This window comes from Symphalangus syndactylus, chromosome 9, assembly GCF_028878055.3.
Source record: "Symphalangus syndactylus isolate Jambi chromosome 9, NHGRI_mSymSyn1-v2.1_pri, whole genome shotgun sequence".
Lineage (NCBI taxonomy): Eukaryota > Metazoa > Chordata > Mammalia > Primates > Hylobatidae > Symphalangus > Symphalangus syndactylus.
The window spans coordinates 41,036,100-41,058,066 of NC_072431.2; the positions used below are offsets into that span (position 1 = coordinate 41,036,100).

Here is a 21,967-nt window from a genome sequence, read left to right on the forward strand (position 1 = left end):
TGTAATAAGTGGATGATCCTGGACAACTTGCTTTTGCTTCCTGGCATCAGTGTTCTCTGTTCATAGAGTAGGGATTATAATGCCTGTGATGAGGATTAAGTAAAGTAACATATGTAAAGCTCCTTGGCCAGTGCCTGGCACAAATAGGGCCTGGAACCAATAGTGTTTTCTTCATTCTCTTTCCTCAACTCTCCTCTTCTGCCTATGGAGTGATTGATTATCAGAGGCTCCTCTGTGCACACCCTGTCTTCTCTGTCTTATGGCCACTACCTTTTCTTTTTCACACTTTTAAGTCTTTTTAAATTAAAAAATCAATTCAACCACCATTTATTTAGCACCAATTATGTCAAAGGTGTTGTGGTAGGTAGCATAGCACATAAAAATGAATAAAACAGTTTCTATCCTTAACAAGATTAAAATATATGTGAGAAAAAGATATCTAGATAGCAAGCAGGATATGATGACTGCTTTCCCAATGTATAAGGAATACCAGATTTGGTTGGAGAGATGAGCTTGACATGCCGTTATTGTGCACTTTCATCTAGACCTTATTTAGATGGACAATAGAATGTACTGTTTTTTCTAGTATACGTAAAGTTGAGTACTCTATATTCTCTTGTAGTCACTACAGTAAAGGAGGAGTGAAAAAGTGTGCAGTCAACAAACTCCAACTTTCTCAGTTATATCATTGGGTGGTGGACACTCCCAGAATCCTGTATTACATATTTTATAAAGATTTATGGAAAATATTTTCATTAAGTTCATCATGTATTTATTCATATTAAGAACTGCCCTAAGCTTTAAATTTTTAATTTCCAATTTAGATGCATAACAGTAGTTTTACTTTTTGAAAATCTGGTATTCTTTATTTTCTGCCTCACCTTTCCATAAGGAGGACAGTTACCAATTTTGCAGTATTTAATAAGGATGGTATTTTTGGTACTGGGATGTCTAGAGGAAATCTGTAACCTACATACTGAGCTCACTGCTGTCACCAAAGCTTTCTACCTGTGTCTGCTGTTGTATGCTAACTGGGACACTGTTCCCAGGATTCCATGTACGATTGTGGGCATTGTCACTTGCACAAGCACAAGAATGCCTGGTCAGGGGTGAGTGGAGCTGATATCCATCTCACACTGAGTCACCAAGTCCTGTACTTCAGAGATTGACCCTTCCCATACAGGGTACATTTTTCTAATTTGCAAGAAAGGTGCCCTAAGAGCTAGTGGCTTCCCTGATTGCTCCCCTAACGTCCTGTGGTTAAATTTTGGTATCTGAGACAAGTAGAGGCTGCAGATCTGCAGGCTCAATTGGCTTCAGATTTTGTCAATTTCTTGTTTTTTAGGCAGTGAATAAATATGTGGTTCCCCTCCCCCACCATTTTTTTCTTAAAATGAAGCTCATCAAACAAATGTACCATTCTGATGTGTGTTCTCAAGTCATACATTATAATTCATTTCACTCAAAGTATATGATTAAAGCTCATTCAAAGCCCTAAGAGATGGGAATGAAGGAAGAATTGTAGGATGTTCTGCTGTACCACAAGACTTAATTTATACCATTTATTAGTCTTACCAAGTACATTAAAAGGAGAAAGTTGTTGGGGGCCAGGCACGATGGCTCATGCCTGCAATCCCAGCACTTTGGGAGGCTGAGTGGGGCGGATCACTTGAGGTCAGGAATTCGAGACCAGCCTGGCCAACATGGTGAAACCCCGCCTTATTAAAAATACAAAAAATTAGCCAGCCGCAGTGGTATGCACCTATAATCCCAGCTATTCAGGAGGCTGAGGCAGGAGAATCGCTTGAACCCAGGAGGCGGAGGTTGTAGTGAGCTGAGATCATGCCATTGCACTCCAGCCTGGGCGATAGAGAGAGACTCTGACTCAAAAAAAAAAAAAAAAAGAAAAGAAAAGCAAATGCTTCTGGGACTTTTCAAGTATACCTTGCTGTTCAGAAATTCTCAGAGATTAACCCCAAAAGTGAGTGATTATCTCCCTGAGACCCAGGGTTAGAAAAATAACTTCAGAAGTACAAAAGTTGGATTATTGCCCTAACGTGAGCCCACTTTAAAGCAACTACTATAAACAATCTAAAGCAGAGTCCGCAACTGTGTTAGCCATGATTTAAATGGTGCCAAGCTACTATTTCCCATGGCAAGGGAAATGTTAAACTGTGAAAGAGGCAATAGCCCATAAACATCTATATCTGCGTACACAGCACAGTGGCCACCAGCCGCATGTGGCTATTGAGTGCTTGAAATGTGGCGAGTCCAAATAGAGATATGCTGGCAGTATAAAATACACACTGGATTTCAAATACTTAGTAGGAAAAAAATGTCAAACAGCACAATATTTTTATATTCATTACATGTTGAAATGATAATATTTTGGATATACTGTATTGAGTTAAAGAAAATATTATTGAAACTAATTTCATCTTTTTTTAATGTGGTTGCTAGAAAATTTAAAATTATGAATGTCAGCTGCATTTGTGATTTGCATTCTGTTTTTATTGGACAGCACTGATCTAGGTATTTCAAGAGAAAAGAAGGAGGGGAATGTGTATTTGGTTTCTTCATGGTGTGTGTCTCCCAGGATACAATATCCTGTTCCGTCTTTCTTAGAGGCATGGATTGTCTCCCCGCTAAAAAACAAGGCCATACAGTATCACTGATGACATGCTTTTTCCACTCTGTGGCTATTCTGCAGTTCACTTAGTATTTAGGTTAACTTTTCTGTGTAATCTTTGCCACAGAGTGTTTGTATACATTCTTAATAATTTTCTTAGGAGAAATGACTTAAAGCTTTTGCTGCAGATTGCCAAATTGCACTCCAGGTATAACCAATTTGCTCTTACCAGGTGTGTATGCCTATTTTGTCATTTTCTTTCCGACTGGGATTTTTCACTTTTTGTTTGTTGTTGTTATCTTTGCCAATTTGATAGTGTGTGTTATCTCTATTAGAAAAGGGAACACACCTAAATTTCACACCCTGACATGAGCTGCTCAGTGTAAAATAACAGGAGAAAATGATGAAGGACAGCTTATCCTAACCCACTTTGGCTAAAGGTTTGAATTAATTTGCAGTCTGTGCAGAAGAGTATCAGACTCAGTGACCATTCCAAATTATATTTCTAATGAATGGTCCTCTTTGTCAGCTGTGAAGACCATAAGAAACAAATAATTAAAAATGCAAAGAATACCTGGCAGGTTGAATCCTGTGGGAACCAATCTGTAAATGTGCCCTAGACACGAAGGGAAGCTAAGAACAGTTAACATTACATGTAGTTTTTGGAAGTATGTAATGAAGATCCTGGGGAAAAGAGTCCTTCTCGACTGGGAAGTTTTTAATTGGCATGACTATATGGGATACAGTTACATCAGGATTCCAAGTCCAATTAGCCAAGAGTCTACAAAAATCTGTTCTGTGCTTCCTGAACTTGAGAACAAATGAAAAGAAAACCCAAACACACTTTAGCTTTCCTTCTTTTCATTTAGCTAGAGCAGGAACGAGTTGGTCTTATGAAATTGATTGTCACTGTTGTCTCCAGCACATTAACATTTTTTACACACAACAATTTGAACAGTTCTCTAGGAGTTTGCTGTCCTGTAACTGTCATGTCTGGGTTTGCTACATGGTGTAACAGTAAGAGCATCTCAGCCCATTGGTGAATCAGATGCTGCCAGACATTGCTTTGCCACCCTCCTTCTCCCAGCTACTCCATATTCTGAGTAGGAGCTTGGTGGTCCTGCAAATCATTATACCTTTGCATTTTTTCACTTGGTTCATTAGTTTGATAATAAAATACACTTTAAAAATTTCCCCCTAAATGATGTTTTATGCATTCTCTCATTCCCTTTTCAAGTGGTGGATAGGTCCATCACATGCCATTTCTCCAGGAATCATTTCTCTCTGTTGAGCTTGTGTGTACAAACCATATTCTTTAGATTCTAAACATATCATCCTCTTTCTTCTGCAGGGTTGGTTGGAACAGATTTTAATCCTCATTACTTTGCTTTTATTATGTGATGAGCTGAAGGGTTTTGACCTTTTTGTTTCTGAGATAAATATCCTTTTTTTTTTTCTTTTTACATTTCAGGATAAAATCTTAGGTATCTGTTATAGCGTTAAGTGTTTGTCTCAAAAGCTATCATTTTGGGTTGTGTTTTCCCCCAGAATCACTTCAAGTCTGTACTCATATTAGTATACATTTAAAACTTGTGATTTAAACTTAGCCTGGAATGGTGACTAAAGGGTTGAATTTTGGGTTGAAATTTTTCTGTTTCATCTCCCTAAAGAAGAGGGCTGTGTTGCATTATTTCCTTGGCTCCATACATTCCTCCTGGCTCGGGTCCAATCTTGGCTCTGGTAATGATCTCTTCCCTTCTTAGCCAACAGTTTCCTTAACACACATAGTCACTGGAAGTGGCTACTCAAAGAGCTTCAGTGGAACCTGACTCAGACTCGTTCTTGTTACTGAGGACCTACCAAATAACCTGGTTTTCTTTTCTGGTTTCTTTCAACTGCAGTGCAGTGGGGAAAGATGAGTCACTTGTCCCCTCTGCCTTAGTTTCCTTCCTTGTAGAACAGGATTAATGGTACCGCCTTTGCCCGATTGCCACAGGTTTGGACGAGATAATGTGTCAAATGTGACAGTACTTTTAAATCTTTGTCATAGAAGTCAAGTACTTGTCATAGCTCTCTCCTGGTTTTTACTCTAACTGCCCACATATTCATTGCTAAACTCATTAGAAATAACAAATTCTCCTTCTGTTAGCTCATATGGTTACTCAAAAATATTTTGTTGAGCACCTAAAATGCATTACTACATCTTATTCTCCTTTTCTGCAAAATCTCCTTACATAATGTTGTGTCAGCTAAATGGAAATCTTTAAGTACTATAGATAAATGCTCTATGAACAGTGATGGAGGATTTCCTCATTAGAAAGAATGAAAATGTTGATAGAACTGAGTTCTCAAAATAATCATTGTCAAAAAAAGGATTTATAAATGTGGGCATCTCATTTCTGTGGTACTGAAATAAGTGCTATACCACTCATGTTTTCGTGCATTTAAAATGAATGCACTTTTTATCTCTCTTTTTTTTTTTTTAAGTTCACTATTTAGAGTTCATGCTGAAATGTTATGTGGCTTCATCTCTCTGAAGTACTTGTTGGTTTTAGAAAAATGGGTTTGTTGTTATCTCCTGAGTTTCCATCACAACATCTCTCTGATTCTTCTGTGATTGTTTCTTCTGTTTTATGCTTAGCCACTAGAAGGAAATTTGGTTTTTCATTTAATGGACCTAAAAGTGCTTATTACTGTCCACCACCCATCCCGTACTTCACTTGCCCCTTTCCTGTCTTATTGGCTCCATCAGTGAAGTGTGTGGTTTGGGAAGAGCTTGGAGTTAGGTCTAGGAAATGGGCTTCAGCTTCAAGCCGTTCCCTGCCTTCCTTCTGAGTTAAGGTGTTTGTGAGAGGAAACAAGCAGGGGCCTGAAGCAATTACTGAGCCTAGTGCAGGCCTGGGTGTTAAGGGGGTCATTATCACCTTCTTCTGGATGTGGTTTGGAACAGGGACTGGCCTGTGGAAGGGTCCCAGGCTGGCCTGGTGGGGGCTGACCCAGGTAAAACAAAACAAATATTTTGATAAGCTGAGCTCTGTGCAGTTAAGTAGTGGGAAAGGGCACATAAGTTTTATTCAAGACTGTATCATTTATTGTACCTCCATTCTACAACACATACTGTGTTCCTAACAAGAGAATGGGAATTATTATTATTAGGATCACAATATAGATGATTTATAATACGTATTTCTCAAATAACACAGGAGAGATAATCATTTCATATCCCTGCCTTTCCCTCAACTCGATCTCAAAGAAAGCCCACCTACCCTTTCTGCCTCCACCTCCATCATCACCCAGCAGCCTCTGGGGTGAGGTCTGCAAAGAGTGAACTCACCTCCATCTGGGTTGCCTTACGTCTTGAATCCCATTTTAATGCCAGAGCTGGTACATTTACTCTTTAAAGTATAAAATAGTTCATACTTATTTTATGTGTGTGTGTGTGTATAGACATATACACATATGAGTGTATGTGTATGTCTTTATAAACACACTCGTGTATACATTTATACACATAAAGTATGTTTTATATATATAAAACAAAATATATATAAAACATATATAAAATATATAAAACATTATAATATATATATAAATATATATATAAAACATACTTTATATATATATAAAAACATACTTTATATAGATATATATAAAACCATGTCATGTAAAGAAGCTTTCTGGTTCCATGCTTTGACCCCATGTCTTCAGTGATTTTCTAGTATCACTAGGATCTTAGCTCCCCTTGGAGGATTCACTCCTTTTTGGCTCTCAGGGGTCTTTTGACAGACCTATAAAATCCTGCATAGATGTTCAGAACCCATTTTTACCCTGACCATTTAAGCATACAAAGTTAAGTAAGCCCTGAACAAAGCGGGAAAGGAAGCAGGAAGTCAGGGGAGTGGAGGGGTTGTGTTCTGCTAATTCAGCAGGATAGTCACGGGAAGTGTGAGGAGGCATCATCATTGCTGATAACATGCTCACTTCAGCTGAATCCCAGAGAGAATGAGAAGGAGAAAAGCTAATCAGATGCCTCTCCTTGTTGTTTGATTTCTTTTTTCTCTTATGTGGATTTTTGTTTGTGGCATGGTCAATTCATACACGATTTTACAAAATTGTATTGGGCCGTTTTTGTCCCAGTTTATAACTTGAAATTAAAATAAATTGAATGCTGTGAGGTGTGGTTTTTAAAAGGTATCTTTGCCACTATTCTTTTACTCAGTAATTCTGTACATGTAACCATTATATTTGCTGACATTCATCTTGTATCAACAAGATGTCCAGTCCTCTTTCAAAGCAGGAATATCAAAGCCTCTATCCACCAACCCACCATATTTTAGTAGTTTCCTAGATTTTTAGATTTTAAGGACCAGTAAACTAAACAAAAATAATTAGGGTTAGGGATCCAGTATAGAGTCAAAAAGAACACAAACTGCAACAACCACCATCTTTTATCACTCTTTCTTAAAAAGAAAGACCATTTCACTACCAAAAAAATTAGAAGTACGTAATCGAACTTAATTTTTTGACAACTCCATGGCACCTATTTTTCTGCTGGCACAGTGGTGATCATCTTTCCCCAGGTTACTTTTTGTGAAACCCTTCTCTGCAGCACCCTCCTTGACCCAGGCTAGTTCTGCTAGAAAACTTCTAGTGGCTGCAAACACTCGACTCCAGTTTTTGGAAAGGCCTTCCTTATAGTCTTTCCTTTTCTAAGTAAGCATCGCTAAGACCTTCAGCTGTTCCTTCCTTGCAGGATGTGATTTCTAGCTCTTTGTTTATGGTGCTTACTCTCTTCTGAAAGAGCTCAGAAGACCAGGTTAAAGGAGATGTTTAGAATAATTGCATTCAATGTAGAAAACACTTCATGAAAACAGGCTGTCTTATTTATTTATTCGTCCACTCCTTTCTTCTGAATGTCAAATGTTTATTATTTGTCAGGCACTATGCTGAGGCCTCATATACAAGGAGGAAAACACACAGTCCAAGGGCACACACCTAATGGGGACGACAGCCATGCAGATAATGTTGCAGTGTGCTGATTGCTGCACCAAGATGCTGCGTGGACAGGATGCCATGGGCAGAGTGCAGAGACAGCACTCAGCTCAGCCGGGGAAGGTCGGAAAAGGCCTGCTGCTAGAGAATGCCATTAAACTGAGTCTTGCAGAAAGATGCTAAATTTCCCTGGTGAAGGAAAATCTTAAAGGGCAGGAAATTAAGGTGGAGCAGGGCAGGACAGGGACCTGTATAGCGATATACAGGCAAGCTGGCTGGAGTTTTATTCATTTGTTAAGACTGCTGTAACACAGTACCACAACCTGGGTAGCTTAAAACAACTAATAGTTATTGTCTTACGGTTGTGGAGGCTAGAAGTCCAAAATTAAGGTGTCAACAGGGCCATGCTCCCTTTGAAACCTGTGGGGGAACATGCTTCCTTACCTCTTCCAGCTTTGGTAGTTTGCCAGTAATCCTTAGTAAGTTCCTGGCTTGCAGGAATCTTTCCCTCCAATCTCTGCCTCCATTTTCACACAGCCTTCTCCCCATGTGTCTCTGTTCACATCTCCCTCTTATGAGGACAATAGTCACACTGGATTAGGGCCTACCCTGAGAAACGCATCTTAACTTGACTACATCTTCAAAGACCCTGTTTCTAAATAAGATCACCTTCAGAGGTCTTGGGGCATAGGACTCCCACGTGTCTTTTGGGGGAACACAGTTCAACCCATAACAGTGAGTGTTGGAGAATGGTGAGCAGAAAGGCCCAAGAGCATAATGTCTTTCTATGATTGGCTCATGTTTTTTTTTTTTTGTTTTTTTTTTTCAGTGCGACCCATATTTGAGTTATTCTGGGAACTTGAACTTGTGCTTAATCAAAAGCAAACAAACAAAAAAATCCAGGTATTTTCATGTGAACAAGCCAAGGCTTTTTCTAAATTTGTACAGTTGATTTTGCCCCTTTGGAACTTATGTATAAGACCTATTTTTCCCTAGTGAATATTATTTTATTGACTTTAGCTAAGTATTCATTCTAGCCTGTTGAAATAATTTGAAAGTGTTAATTCTATCATCTTACATTCACCGTCCCCCCCCAGCTTTGGGACATTTATATATTTGATAAGTGTGCCACCAATGACCTGATTTGTGTCATTGTTTAAAATGTCTTTTACAAATGCTGGCCAAGAACAGAGCTGTATGGCATATCCCCAGATGCCTCCCTTCGTGTTCACCATGACCGCTAACCAACAGTTAACAGCTCAATCACTCGTTCATCCAGTTACCCACTCACTCAAGCCACATTTTATCTTCCCAGATTTCTTTATCTGATCCATGAGCAAATAATGATTTTTTTATTTAACTCAAATCAGAATACATTATGTAACATTCCTAAGCAGCCCTGATTTTGTCACCACCCTCCAAAGTAGAAATAGCAAAAGTTTAATGTTCTTATAGTTCTGGAGGTTAGAAGTCTAAAATTAAGGTGTCATGACTTGCTCTTAAGGACTTTGCTAGTACTTGTTCTTTTCATAAGTCTCTCTGACCTTCTATTTAGTAATCCAATCTAGAATTTTGCCTCAGATCAACATTGGCCTTATCTGCCTTTAGTTTCTAGAATCTAGTTTTTTTGTTTTTTAAGGAATCTGAATAGCATTTTGCCATCCTATCAACAGCTCTCCTATTATGCAAGGTTTCTCAAAACAAGATTGGTAAATGCTTACTGACAATCGTATAGATAAGAAGCACTTTTATCTCCATACCCAGACCCTACACTTGCCAACTACAAGCAGAAGAACATCATCATCTGGAAAACAGTGGATTCAAGCTCTATTGAGGATGAGGCATGTTTACCTTCGTTTGGGATATGGTAATTGTGAGAAACTGATACTAAAATAATTTTACAGCATTTGGTGCTCTTTATAGTTACGTGTTTTCATATAAAGATAATTCCTGTCTGATTTTCTTAAGTTTCAAGATTCTGAATTTTTGGAGCCCCGTACTATCCTACCTCCGCAATGATTGCTCATCTTTATCTGCAGTATCTAAGGACAGGGTAGTTTGCAAGCAAACCAGTAAGAAATCAATATGGGGGGCTATGTATCCTTTTCCATCAGATCCGCTCTTACAGCTGTAACCATTGTCACAAGTGACCTTTGAGCCAAACGTCTAAGTTTAGAGACGTCAACTCTGCTGGCAGGCTGTGGTAGCATTCCCTTGCTTATACAGTCCAAGTGTGTCTTTTACTAGGGATATGTTTATATCCTATCCCCAAATTTTTTAGAGCTGAAGTGAGTAAAATAGATATCATTTTCCTTGTCAGTCTGTTCTTCAGACTGGCTTTTCAAGGTCACAGGGCAGTCAGGATTTATTACTTGAGAAAAGGATGGACTACGTTTGAAAATCAATATGCTGGTGGAGTGTTTTGGATCAAAGCCAATGTTAGTGTTCAGTCGAAGAAATGTCCAATTTGACTCTTGCCTTTTTAGCTTGTATCAGAATCAAGAGAAATTTCTAGGTAATTTTGCACACTGTTTTAATAGCTTCAGATAACTTTTGCTTCAGAGAGGATGTTTACTTTTACTCTCTGTCACACTGTTCTTGTTTTGAATGAAGCAGTCATTTCTAGTTTTCAGTGTTAGAGTTTAATGCATTCACTTTCTACAGATTCTGACACAGTTATCTGGTTGTGTATGTGTGTGTAAGATTTCCAGTTGTATGATTTACTTTAAAAGGAGTGACAACTTTAGAGACATTTGAAAAATAATTTAGGAATGAAAGCCTTTCTGGTTTTTTTGCGCGTGTTCCGCCCCGCCCCGGCCCCGTATAGTTTTGTTTCTGCAGTGTTGGGGGCAGGGGGAGGGTGCTAATTTTTAATTCCATTTTAAGTTCCTAAATTGCCTTGCTTCCCTCCTGCGATTTTATGAGCTAAATTGGCGTAAAATATAAGGTCATACTCATTTTCTAAGGCAAAATGTATTTCCCTTCTCCTCACTGCTGCCAATTCCCCACACCAAGCACTTTTGGGGGGAAAATCATATTACATGTTTATATTTTATTCACTCAAACCAATGTATGTTGAGAGGTTACAATATGGAAAAAAAAACTGTGCTGAAAAGTTACAAAAAAGTTGGATCTCTCTTTTCCCAACATTTTGCCACATTGGATCACATTCATATTAGGGTAAGAAGGTAGTCTAGGTAAATGCTCTCAAGTCTCAAGTAATTAGAATTAGAAGTGCCCTTAATTGAAGGGTATGGGAGAAAAGAATAACATTTATTAGTCATTGAATATTCATTATATGTCAGGCACCGTACTGGTCATTTCTAATAGTGCTGTGAGGAAGATATTATCATACCACTTTACAGATGAGGATCCTGAGGCCAGGCAACTAACTACACCAGAGTCACAGGGCTGCCCATTGGCCATATCAGTACTTGATATGGTCTCTCTGGTGGCAACTCTGTCTTCTTTCCATTATAACATTGTCTTCCTTATGTTTCAGTAAAGTTAAGTAGTATATAAACACAAAGGTGACACTGTCAAAGCAAAGAAAATACATTACAGGTTTTGGTGGGAGAGGAAGAAAGTTTAAGAAATAATTATTGTCAGTTCATAAATTCAATTCAGAAATAAAAGGCCACTTTCTATAATCAAATTGCCTTTGCTTTAAAAGTTGGACATTAATCAGTGTTTGAGACATTTAGGGATTCATTTTTATGATAGATAATATACATTTTACTTGCAAAATTCTGGATTTCATTTTCGGCACATATTATTTTCCTCTGACATATTAGTACTCGGTAGCACTAATTTGGGTCTGGCCATCTGTGACTGCATCCTTAAGTGCTGCAGCACAGTGACTTGTGGTAAAAATACTGTCATAAGATAATGTAAATGACCTTTTGTGTGCAATGTGCTCTTAAAAGACCATAAAATAATGTAAAGCTACTTTACCTTGATTACAGATCATAATAGACTTGATACTAAACTGTAATAGGAAGTCTGTGTAATAAATCAAGTGCTTTATAATATGCTGTGTCTAAATAAATTATGTCTAAATAAAGCTCTTTTATTTAGAAGAGAGGTTATAAGTTTTTCATAGACTATGGCAAAAAAATGCATTTTAGCAATTTTTAATGAGGTAGTTTTAGTGTTTTATATGAACTTTTTAGTCCAAGTTATACATACAGTAAACAGCATCAATTGTTACCTTTATATACTATTTATAATGGATTCACCCAGGAATGTTAGTAAGACATTAACAGCAATGGTTCTCAATTTAGTGAGAAAAGGTTATTAGTCTCAAAATCTGTGTAGAGATGACCAGTTTCATTTGTACTCAAAGGATGTGTTGATCTGAAAATTTCAAAGTTATGAAAAATCAAGTATGTAAATGTCTGTATCTTCTCTTGAAAAAATGTGTTAACTTTGTCCCAATGCCTCTGCAATTCATTCTTCATCAGCTCACATGCTGTAAGGCAGCTAGGCTGGCTGAGAGTTAGACCACATGAGAATTGTCTGAACTTCTGCTAAATCACCTCAAATCTGCAGGCTCGGCCGGGCGCAGTGGCTCACGCTTGTAATCCCAGCACTTTGGGAGGCCAAGGCGGGCGGATCACGAGGTCAGGAGATCGAGACTACAATGAAACCCCGCCTCTACTAAAAAATACAAAAAATTAGCTGGGCGTGGTGGCGGGCGCCTGTAGTCCCAGCTACCCGGAGAGGCTGAGGCAGGAGAATGGCGTGAACCCGGGAGGCGGAGCTTGCAGTGAGCCGAGATTGTGCCACTGCACTCCAGCCTGGGCGACAGAGCAAGACTCTGTCTCAAAAAAAAAAAAAAAAAATCTGCAGGCTCTGCATCTGTGGCTGGAGCTGAAATTGTTTTCCTTTCCAGGACAGTTCAGAAAAGTGAACTTTGTGATTCCTTTTCCCCATCTTCTAAATTCACAGAGACAAGCCACTGGCTTTCCATTGCACAGATACCATGGATTATTTTTCTCAGATGTCAAGTTAAGCATTTAAGACTTCTTCAAAGAAATCCTTTGTCTTTAATCTCTCCTGCCGTATAGAGCCTTTCCATTCACCCCCTCCATCTCGTCATCCCTCATTGTAATTTCTTGAACTTAAGTGTTATTGCCAAAGTACAAAAAGCAAGAAAATAAATAAAATGTGGCATCTCTCTCTGCTAATTCTGGACAAAAATTTTCGTTAATCTTACTAAAATAATTGCTCTTCTGATTTCATTCTACAGTTCCAAATCCTCCAGCCTCATTCTGTTCTCTGTGTCCTTTTCTTAGAATGCAGAGTCCTCCAAGACCTTTGAAGACTTAAGCTTCCATAAACTTACTACATAGGTTTGCGTTAGATTCTTTATTGTCCTACAGAGCCCACCTAGATTTTTGTTTTCCCCAGTTTTTCTTACTCAACCTGACCTTCCTTCTATGTTTATGCCTCCTTCATTTAGCATCCATCATACAGGGTCTCATATTTTTAGTTATTTTTTAGTATTAAAAGTTTTTTACATACCCCAAAGGACTGTCCTCCTTAATGGTAGGTGTGGCATCTGCTGTATTTTTCATAGGCCTTGAAAGGGCATACTGTAAACATGCTATAAATATTTGTGATTGATTTCTTGGTTTGATCTCTCCTTTCTTGACTGTACTTATCTTTCCTGTAATCCCTTCACCTTCAGTGCCTGGTTTTCAGTTGTTTCTGACCTACAGGTCTGCAGTAGCTTTTCTTGCCAAGCATTCTCCTTTAAACCCTGGCTTCAATTCCAGCTGCATAAGATGTAGCTTCCTGTTCTACATACACCAGGAATCTTTTATTCACAAAGGTACACTCAGCCATATGACACAAGTGGAAGGGGCAGTTATCTAATGTAAGAGTTAGGCCAGAACAACCAAATGAAATGGGGAATATCTTTCTATACCCTTAATTTTTGTGTCTTGAAAGTAGAAACATTGAAAATCATCAGGGCAAAGAGGTAAATGTCATATAAAGTTTATTTGATTTTGATTGCCTAATAAATTTTTACATCTTCTATCTCATCTCCAAATACCACTTTACATACCAAGTAAATAAAGGAAATATAACCAGCTGAATTATTCCAGGTAGTGAGAATTCGGAATAACATGGGTAATGACTCTTTCTACTATTTTTAGGCCTCATTCTCCAAAAAACTTTATTTGCTAAACGGACATAATGTATACTTTGTGTTCCTTCCCCTATCCAACCACTGTTGAAAGAGCTAAAGCAAATTTTCAGAAATCCCCTTTGTCTGGGAGGCCATTGAAAAAACAAAGCAGCCAAAAAAGTGAGTTAGAAAACTGCATTCACTTTGGGAGGCCGAGGCGGGCGGATCACGAGGTCAGGAGATCGAGACCACGGTGAAACCCGTCTCTACTAAAAATATAAAAAATTAGCCGGGCGTGGTGGCGGGCGCCTGTAGTCCCAGCTACTCGGAGAGGCTGAGGCAGGAGAATGGCGTGAACCCGGGAGGCGGAGCTTGCAGTGAGCCGAGATCGCGCCACTGAACTCCAGCCTGGGCGACAGAGCAAGACTCTGTCTCAAAAAAAAAAAAAAAAAAAAAAAAAAAAAACTGCATTCATCTGTGTGTATATGTGTGAGGGCATGTATTGTATTTTTTCTTTTTTCCCAGCAGCTCCAAAATAACAAGAGGGGGGTTGGCTTGTAGTCCTCAAATTCATTTCCCTTAAATAGATACATTAGTTATTCCTTTTAAGCTTTAAAGCCAGTCCTGCCACCCCCTCACTGAGGTATATGCTCTACTGGACATGTTATTCCAAGATAGACCAATGTCATGTATCCAGAAGGTCTTTAGGCAGGTAACTTCTTCCTGAATGTCATCAGCATCTGTCTTAAGGACCTTAGCAATTACAGAGTCCACCCCTCATCTCCTTACTCTTTTGGAGCTGTGTGCAGAGTCAAACTGGGAATTATTTTCAATCTGTGGAACAATCTGTTGTTGGTGACCCAAGTTTCTACAGCTGTCAACATGCTTGGCCTTTAAACTCCAAAGCAAACGTTCTACCTCCCATCTTTGCTACTTAGTTGTGTAACCTTGAATACGTCCCTTACTGATTCTGCTCCTGAGTTTCACATCTACAAAGTAGGAGTAATATTCCACCTCCCCAAAAGATTATGAAGATTAAAATAATTGGCATATATATATGTGTATATATATATTGCTTAGTGTGTATGTATATATTGCTTAGTGTATATATATTGCTTAGTATAGTGCCTGGCGTAGAGTAGGAACTGTATACTTGTAAGTAATTACTTTTATTATTCTCCTGAATTAACTCACGAGGTCATACGTTTTCTGATGTTGATGTTTTATTTTTCTCTTCTTTTTCTCATTTCAATCCCCTGTCCCTCCTACTTGCTAATTATGATCATATACATAGGCACAGCATCTTTTACGGGATGTCTGAATCCCTGTTTGTCCTTCAGGAGCAGTTATTATGAAAACTATCATCCTATATGCATGAGCAATATTCTGCCCTTTCTCAAAGTTAAAGTATCTTTTTTGTTTATACATATCACTTTTTTTTACTGTTGTTTTAAACACATCCATTGTGTTTTCAGGTTTAATAATGTTCATAAAACATTCTAAAACTAGCACAAGCACTGCAAATGACCCCATGTGCCTTAAATGAATTTACAACTGAAATGACCAATATTAAAATAACTTAACAACCATTGTCGCCATCTGTTGGTGGTGGTTGGAGTGGACGCCACTCTCCAGAGCTTTGGCTTGTAACTGGGACTCTTCAAAAGCTGCACGTTCCCTAGCACACAGGAAAATTTGTGTGTGTGTGCGCGCGCGCACTCGCGCGCGCACACATACGTTTATATATTTGTACGTGCCAGTGGATAAAGTCTATAATGATATGCACCAATAATTAGGACTTCAGGTGATTTTAATTGTTCAACCTACTTTTCTTTGTCTTCTAATTACAATAAGCTTGTGTTTCTTTTGTAATATAAATTACCAAAAAGGTAGAATTTAGGAGGAACTAAGTGATGGAGGCAGAGGAGAAAATTAAGCTTTATATACTAAGTGCAAACTGAGATATACCTAAATTTTATATTGTAGCAGATGAAAGAGGAGATCTAAATGGAAAGAAAGAAATGAGTGAAACTGTGGTGCAAACTAAAGAAGTTTTAGTAAATTCTAAGCAAAAGGTTTTATTAGCCAAGTTCACTTGGGCCAAGAGGTTTGAACATGAGCTTTTACCTGTTATCCTCTCCCTTTGAAATTCATATTATTATATCGTCATGTCTCTTAATTGCTCTTCATCTTTTTACTGTCAGAGCTTGCTCTGGAGTGGATTATCTACTTTAGCGAAGAATATTATAATCTGGGTAGGTGGGGCTGTGGTCTAACCCAGTTACTTTGAAGCCAGATGAAATCCAAAGAATCTTCATAGTCACATTTATTTTATTTATTTATTTTTTTTCATAAAATTCTACACCATGCTGTTTGGTCATGCACTTTCTTAGTGTCCTTAGAGTGTGAATTCCACCAGTCAGGAGGCCTGTTTCTCCTAGTACATCATATGTCCCTATTCCGTAACAGTGATTTTTTTTTAAACAGGGGGTCTCACTCTGTCACCCAGGCTGGAGTGCAGTGACACAGTCCTGGCTCACTGCAACCTCTGCCTCCCAGGCCCAAGTGATCCTCCCACCTCAGCTTCCTAAGTAGCTGGGACTACAGGCGCGCACCACTACGTCCAGCTAATTTTTGTATTGTTTGTCGAGAGGGGGTTTTGCCACGTTGCCCAGGCTGGTCTCGATCTTCTAAGCTCAGGCAATCCGCCCACTTCAGCCTCCCAAAGTGCTGGGATTACAGGTGTGAGCCATGCCTGGCCGATGATTTAAAAAAAAAAAAAAATTAAGCTACAGATAGGAGCAAGGGGAGGTGAAGATCTGGTTGCTTTATGAATTTGTACCCAGATGTCTGTTAGTCTTACAGGCATTGGTGATTGACAACAGTATTAGATTAAATGTTAACTGTAACAGCTCCCCCTCACCCCTCACTTTAAATCTTACTGCAAGTAAAATGAGTAGAGAGAGATGATGACTGCTGTGAACCCTCCCACTCCTTATCCCAGTCCCTGAGGTGCCATTTGATACATGGCTCCTCCTCATATTCTAGATCTGCACCTTTCCTGGCCCTTTTGTCATGACATCAAAAGCTACGGGTTCTATACTCCATTGCTGCAATAAGATATCCAAGTTGCCCACTGAGGAGCTAAGTTAGCTAGGGCCTGATGGATTTCAAGGGTTGCATCTTCCAGTTCTGGGGTCTGTATTTTAATGGGAGCCTCTTGTGCTAGAAGTGGTATAATTGAGTGGACAGCCCAAAAGAAGAATATTTTAGGAAAGGGAAGCCCTTCAGCACCTTAGGTAAATCCAGATAAGCAGCTTCCTGTGCCACTTGTTTGCAGAAGGCCAGTATGCAGCTGCCCCACAGACAGAGTGGAATCTGTTTTCTGATGTTCTGTGAAATCACTGTCTTTCAGTCTTACTCCACAACTTGCAAGGAAAACCACAATAGAAAGTAAAACTGATAAATGTCAGAAATCACTCTTTTTGTACTCACCATCCTGTCTTGTTATCCCTCTTTCAACCATAAGCCACGTGTTTATTTCTTATGTTTAAAACAAATGAGTAAAAAATTTCCTGTGCTTGGAAAATGAATATTTGAGTACCGTACAGACCTTCCATTACCCTTCTTCTTCCATACTCAGAGGGCATTGTTTCTCAAAATCATTTCATTGATAAGTTGCCATGAAAATTTACTCATTTGTGAGCTCTGGGATTTCAGGCAAGATGTAATGCTCAAAACTTGTATGAGCTTTTCGTTTTCTCATATGCACAAATGGGAATAATAACACCTACCTCATAAGATTGTTGTGAAGTTAAATAAGAGCATACATGCGAAGCATCTGGCACAGTGTCTAGGACATAAGTAGGAAGTCAACAAATGTAATGCCCTTTCTAGTTTCTTAGGAAATAGCCAACTAAATAGTTGAAGAGATTAGGGATAGTTTCATGGAAAAGATAATGTTTGAACAGGTTCTTCAAGTTCAAGCATGGGTAGAATAGGGTAATGGAGAGATGTTTAAAGTGGTATTTAAGGTGAATTAATGCAACAGACAGGGTTGAAAAGCTGGATGCAGGGAGAACTATTATGTGTTTTTTGCATGTGTCTAGGAACAGTGAAGGGAGAAAGTGAATATTGGAAACATATCAAAGACAAAATTCGGAAGAGTTATTGATCACCTGGATTCAGGAATTACTGAGTTAGTGATGGCACAAGGACCCCGAGCTTGGTAGGAGATTGGGGGAGTGAGAGTGCTAGTGAATGAAAAGAGGTATGGAGAGAGACAGGGAAAGCCATGTTTGGGATTCTATTGAAGATGAGATTTAGAAAGTGGTGGGCTTGATATTTCACGACTTAAATATTTCACTAGATATTTAAGAATCCTAATAAAATATTAAGGTATTTAAGTAGAAAGAGGAGGAGAGAAAAACCAAAGCTTTGGTGAGTTTTAAAAAAACACATACACACACAAGGAAGAACTGAGCAGCATAAGAGGAGATTCATTCATTAAAACCATGGCACTGAATGAATTTCCTAAGAGAAGGAACAGTTGAAGACCAAATATTAAACTTGATGAAAGTACTTAGTTAAGGAGAGAGAAGAGGAAGCTGAATGGGCAAGGAACCCCTGAAAGAGGGCTGTGAAAGATGGAATGAGATGGGGGAGTACCTGCCACAGAGAAGGGAGGTGCACTGGCATAGCGGACTCATGCCAGATGTAGCAAACAAGCTGAGAGAGGGTGTGGTGTGGCTTGCATTCAGCACTACTGAGCCTTTTCTCTTTGCCTACTTCCTCATTCCCCTTTCTCCATGCCTTTTCCTGTCTTTCCCATCATTAAATGTTGAAAGCAGAACTAGAAGTGTCAAAGGCCAACCCTTTACCTTCCTTCTCCTAAATAGCCTTTCTTCTGTTTGGTTTACAAAATGCCCTGAACTCTGAGAGCTCAAGCAGTCTCTTAATCACTGTGACTCTCAATCTCCTTACCCCAAATTGGAGTCATACCTACCGTCCCCCCTGCTTTTGGAAAAGTATGAAGCAGGGATACAATCTAAAAGTGCTTTTGTCAAGGACTTGTGCACACGAGAGAGTCCTGGTGTCTTCGTCCATCTTTTGTGTTCCTGTAAAGGAATACTTAAGCTAGGTAATTTGTTAAAAGAAAAGGTTTATTTGGTTCGTAGTTCTGCCGGTTGTACAAGAAACACAGCATCAGCGCTTGCTGCTTGTGAGGGCCTCAGGAAGCTTCCACTCCTGGCAGAAGGCAAAGGGGAGAAGGTGTGTGCAGAGATCACATAGAGAAAGAGAGAAAACAGAGGAGGAGGTGCCAGGCTCTTTGCACAACCAGTTCTCACCGGAACTAATGGAGCAAGAACTCACTACCACAAGGATGGCACCAAGCTATTCATGAGGGATCCACCCTCACGACCCAGACACCTCTCAGTAAGCCTGATCTCCAACATTGGGAGTTTTTGTTTTGTTTTGTTTTGTTTTGAGACAGGGTCTCACTCTGTCACCCAGGCTGGAGTGCAGTGACGAGATCACGGCTCACTGCAACCTCTGCGTCCCAGGCTAAAGCGACCCTCCCACCTCTGCCTCCTAAGTAGCAGGGACAATAGGCCCTGCACCACCATGCCCAGCCAATTTTTGTGCTTTGGGAGGGTAGAGACGGGGTTTTGCCATGTTGCCCAGCCTGGTCTCAAACTCTAGGGCTCAAGCCATCCGCGGGCCTTGGCCTTCCAAAGTGCTGGGATTACAGGCATGAGCCACCATGCTCAGCTGGGAATCATATTCCAACATGAGATTTGGATGGGTGAAATATTCAAACGATAGGAGCTGGTAAATATCAAGCATATAACCTAGGTAGATAGATGGTTGCTGAAAGGTTGTCTTTAAATCACTTATTTTTTTCTCATTTGTAGATTTTTACAGATTATTTCTTTGTAAGCCTAGTGATCTGTGTTAATATTGTTAAAATGCTCAGAATCTCAACAGGGAATTGAAGGTGTTTGTGCAGCATTATGCCTCTTAGATGTAATTGTCATTTGAACCTGAAATTATCTTTACTTTCATGCCTAGTTAGTAATCATTTGATTACATGATTACACAGAGTGAACATAAGGAAGATTAACTGAAGGAGAGAAGTGACTCAAGCCATTTTTTTTCTTCTAGATAAATATATTTCAGCTTGTTTCAATGCATAAAATACAAGTGTGTAATACTCACAATGGTTTAAAATGCTACAAAATACTTCCATTTCCTAAAAATTTTAATATGCTTTTTAGTCGTCAAAATCATTCATGAGAAAATTAAAGTAGAGCAAATGTGGAATTTTTGAAGTTAACGTCTAGGAAATGAGGAAACGTGAGACTCAGATGCATCAAGTAAGTTACTTGCATTTCCCAGAGTCTTACTTTGATTTGTTTTGTTTTGTTTTGTTTTTGAGATGGAGTCTCGCTCTGTCGCCCAGGGTGGAGTGCAGTGGTGCGATCTCATCTCACTGCAATCTCCGCCTCCCCAGTTCATGCAATTCTCCTGTCTCAGCCTCCCAAGTAGCTGGTACTACAGGCATGCGCTACCATACCCAGCTAATTTTTGTATTTTTAGTAGAGACAAGGTTTTGCCATGTTGGCCAGGCTGGTCTCGAACTCCTGGCCACAAGTGATCCGTCTGCCTCGCCCTCCCAATGTGCTGGGATTACAGGTGTGAGCCACCGTGCCCAGCCTTACTTTGATTTTTAAGAAACAGTTTTAAAAGTTATCTTTCAAAATTTTTTTTCCTCAATTTTTAGAAGGCAAGCATAGATAACAGTGCTTTTCCTTATAGTATGGCCACTATGGAGAGTGTGGGGTTCAGTTCATATTTACATTATACTGTCGCTTCGTTTTCAGTAGCAGTATGCTAAATTTTAATGTTCTTAATTTTTCCTATATTCCCCAGCATCTATGGCACATAAAGGAATTTGAACATATTTCTCATAGAAACTTCATAAAATTAATGATTAATCCCTGATTAATTCTTATATTCTTCTTCATTATATTCTTGATTGTCCGTTTCTTAGACACATGTGCATGCACACAAAGTTAGTGAGTTTACTGTATAATTATTACTGAGTTACAAGTGGTGTAAATAAGTGTATTTATGAACAGTTATAAAAGTCCTCAGTAAAAAGGATCTGTTTGACACCATTAAGTGTGCTAAACATAAACATGCGCGCACACCTGCCCTTCTGTGGCGATACGGAGCCTTGCAATGCTGTCCACAGAACGAAAATGAATAGAATAATGCAAGCAGCTTTCCCCTGTTACTATTTCATAAAAGCTGTATGGATCATAGGACAGTACTTTCCTGTTAGAATTCTGTAACCTTGCATTTGGCTTTGTATTTTACACTGATACACTGTTATTAGAAGAAAATACTTTGTATAGAGCCCACATCCCATGTTTCTGTCCTAAGATTGTCAGGTAAGTACCTGATTTCTTCAGAGTTGAACTCCAAACTGCAATCCCACAATTCAAACAAGAGGCCTAACCATTCCCTTTTTTTCAGTTTTGAGTTTAGAATTCTCATTTCCTGTCTCTTAGTGAAGAACATTTTGTACTCTAAAGTTTGCAGATGTTTGAAAAGGATGTGTGTTCTTTGGATTTAGGCATTAATAAGGGTTCCTTATAACTTCTTTTTCTTTCTTTTCTTTTTTCCTTTTTTTTTTTTTTTTTTTTTTTTTTAGATATGGGAAAATAGTCTCCACAAAGGCAATTTTGGATAAGACAACGAACAAATGCAAAGGTATGTTTTCTTGGCTAGTTATTTGGTAAATGATAGCTTTAGAAAAATGATGGAATTTAAAACCTGATCTTTGGTTTCAGAACCACCTTCGTTTTATTAAAAACCAGATCTTATATATCACCCAGTTTCTGTCTTGCACAGTGTCAGCATATTACTTACATTTGTCCCTGGTTGGGTTTTGGCTACAAACCCAACAGCAGCTAGCAGTTTGCCAGAATTCCAGATTTGACGCCAGTAGAGTTAACATGCAAAATACGGGTTGGCATTTAGCCCTTGCTTTTAAAAGGGGAGTAGAGTTAGAAAATAGCTTTTCTTTCCTGAGCCTGAGGAGATTAGAGCTGCTTACTGAAGACCATTGGACTGTACTAAAGAACTGAAAAGATTACATATTGTGCAAATTGGCTCTATTAATTAGAATAGAGTAGTTTTAA

At 38.9% G+C, this 21,967-nt stretch overlaps 1 protein-coding gene across 14 annotated transcripts in view; it reads left to right on the forward strand.

Moving 5' to 3' along the window:
* Positions 1 to 21,967, forward strand: part of RBMS1 (RNA binding motif single stranded interacting protein 1) — a 219,093-nt gene that overhangs the window by 150,955 nt on the left and 46,171 nt on the right. For all 14 annotated transcript variants that reach the window (XM_055291977.1, XM_055291978.1, XM_055291972.2 and 11 more), the window contains one exon: positions 21,478 to 21,536. In XM_055291977.1, coding sequence (XP_055147952.1) covers positions 21,478 to 21,536 — 59 coding nt within the window. The remainder of the gene's footprint in view (positions 1 to 21,477; positions 21,537 to 21,967) is intronic.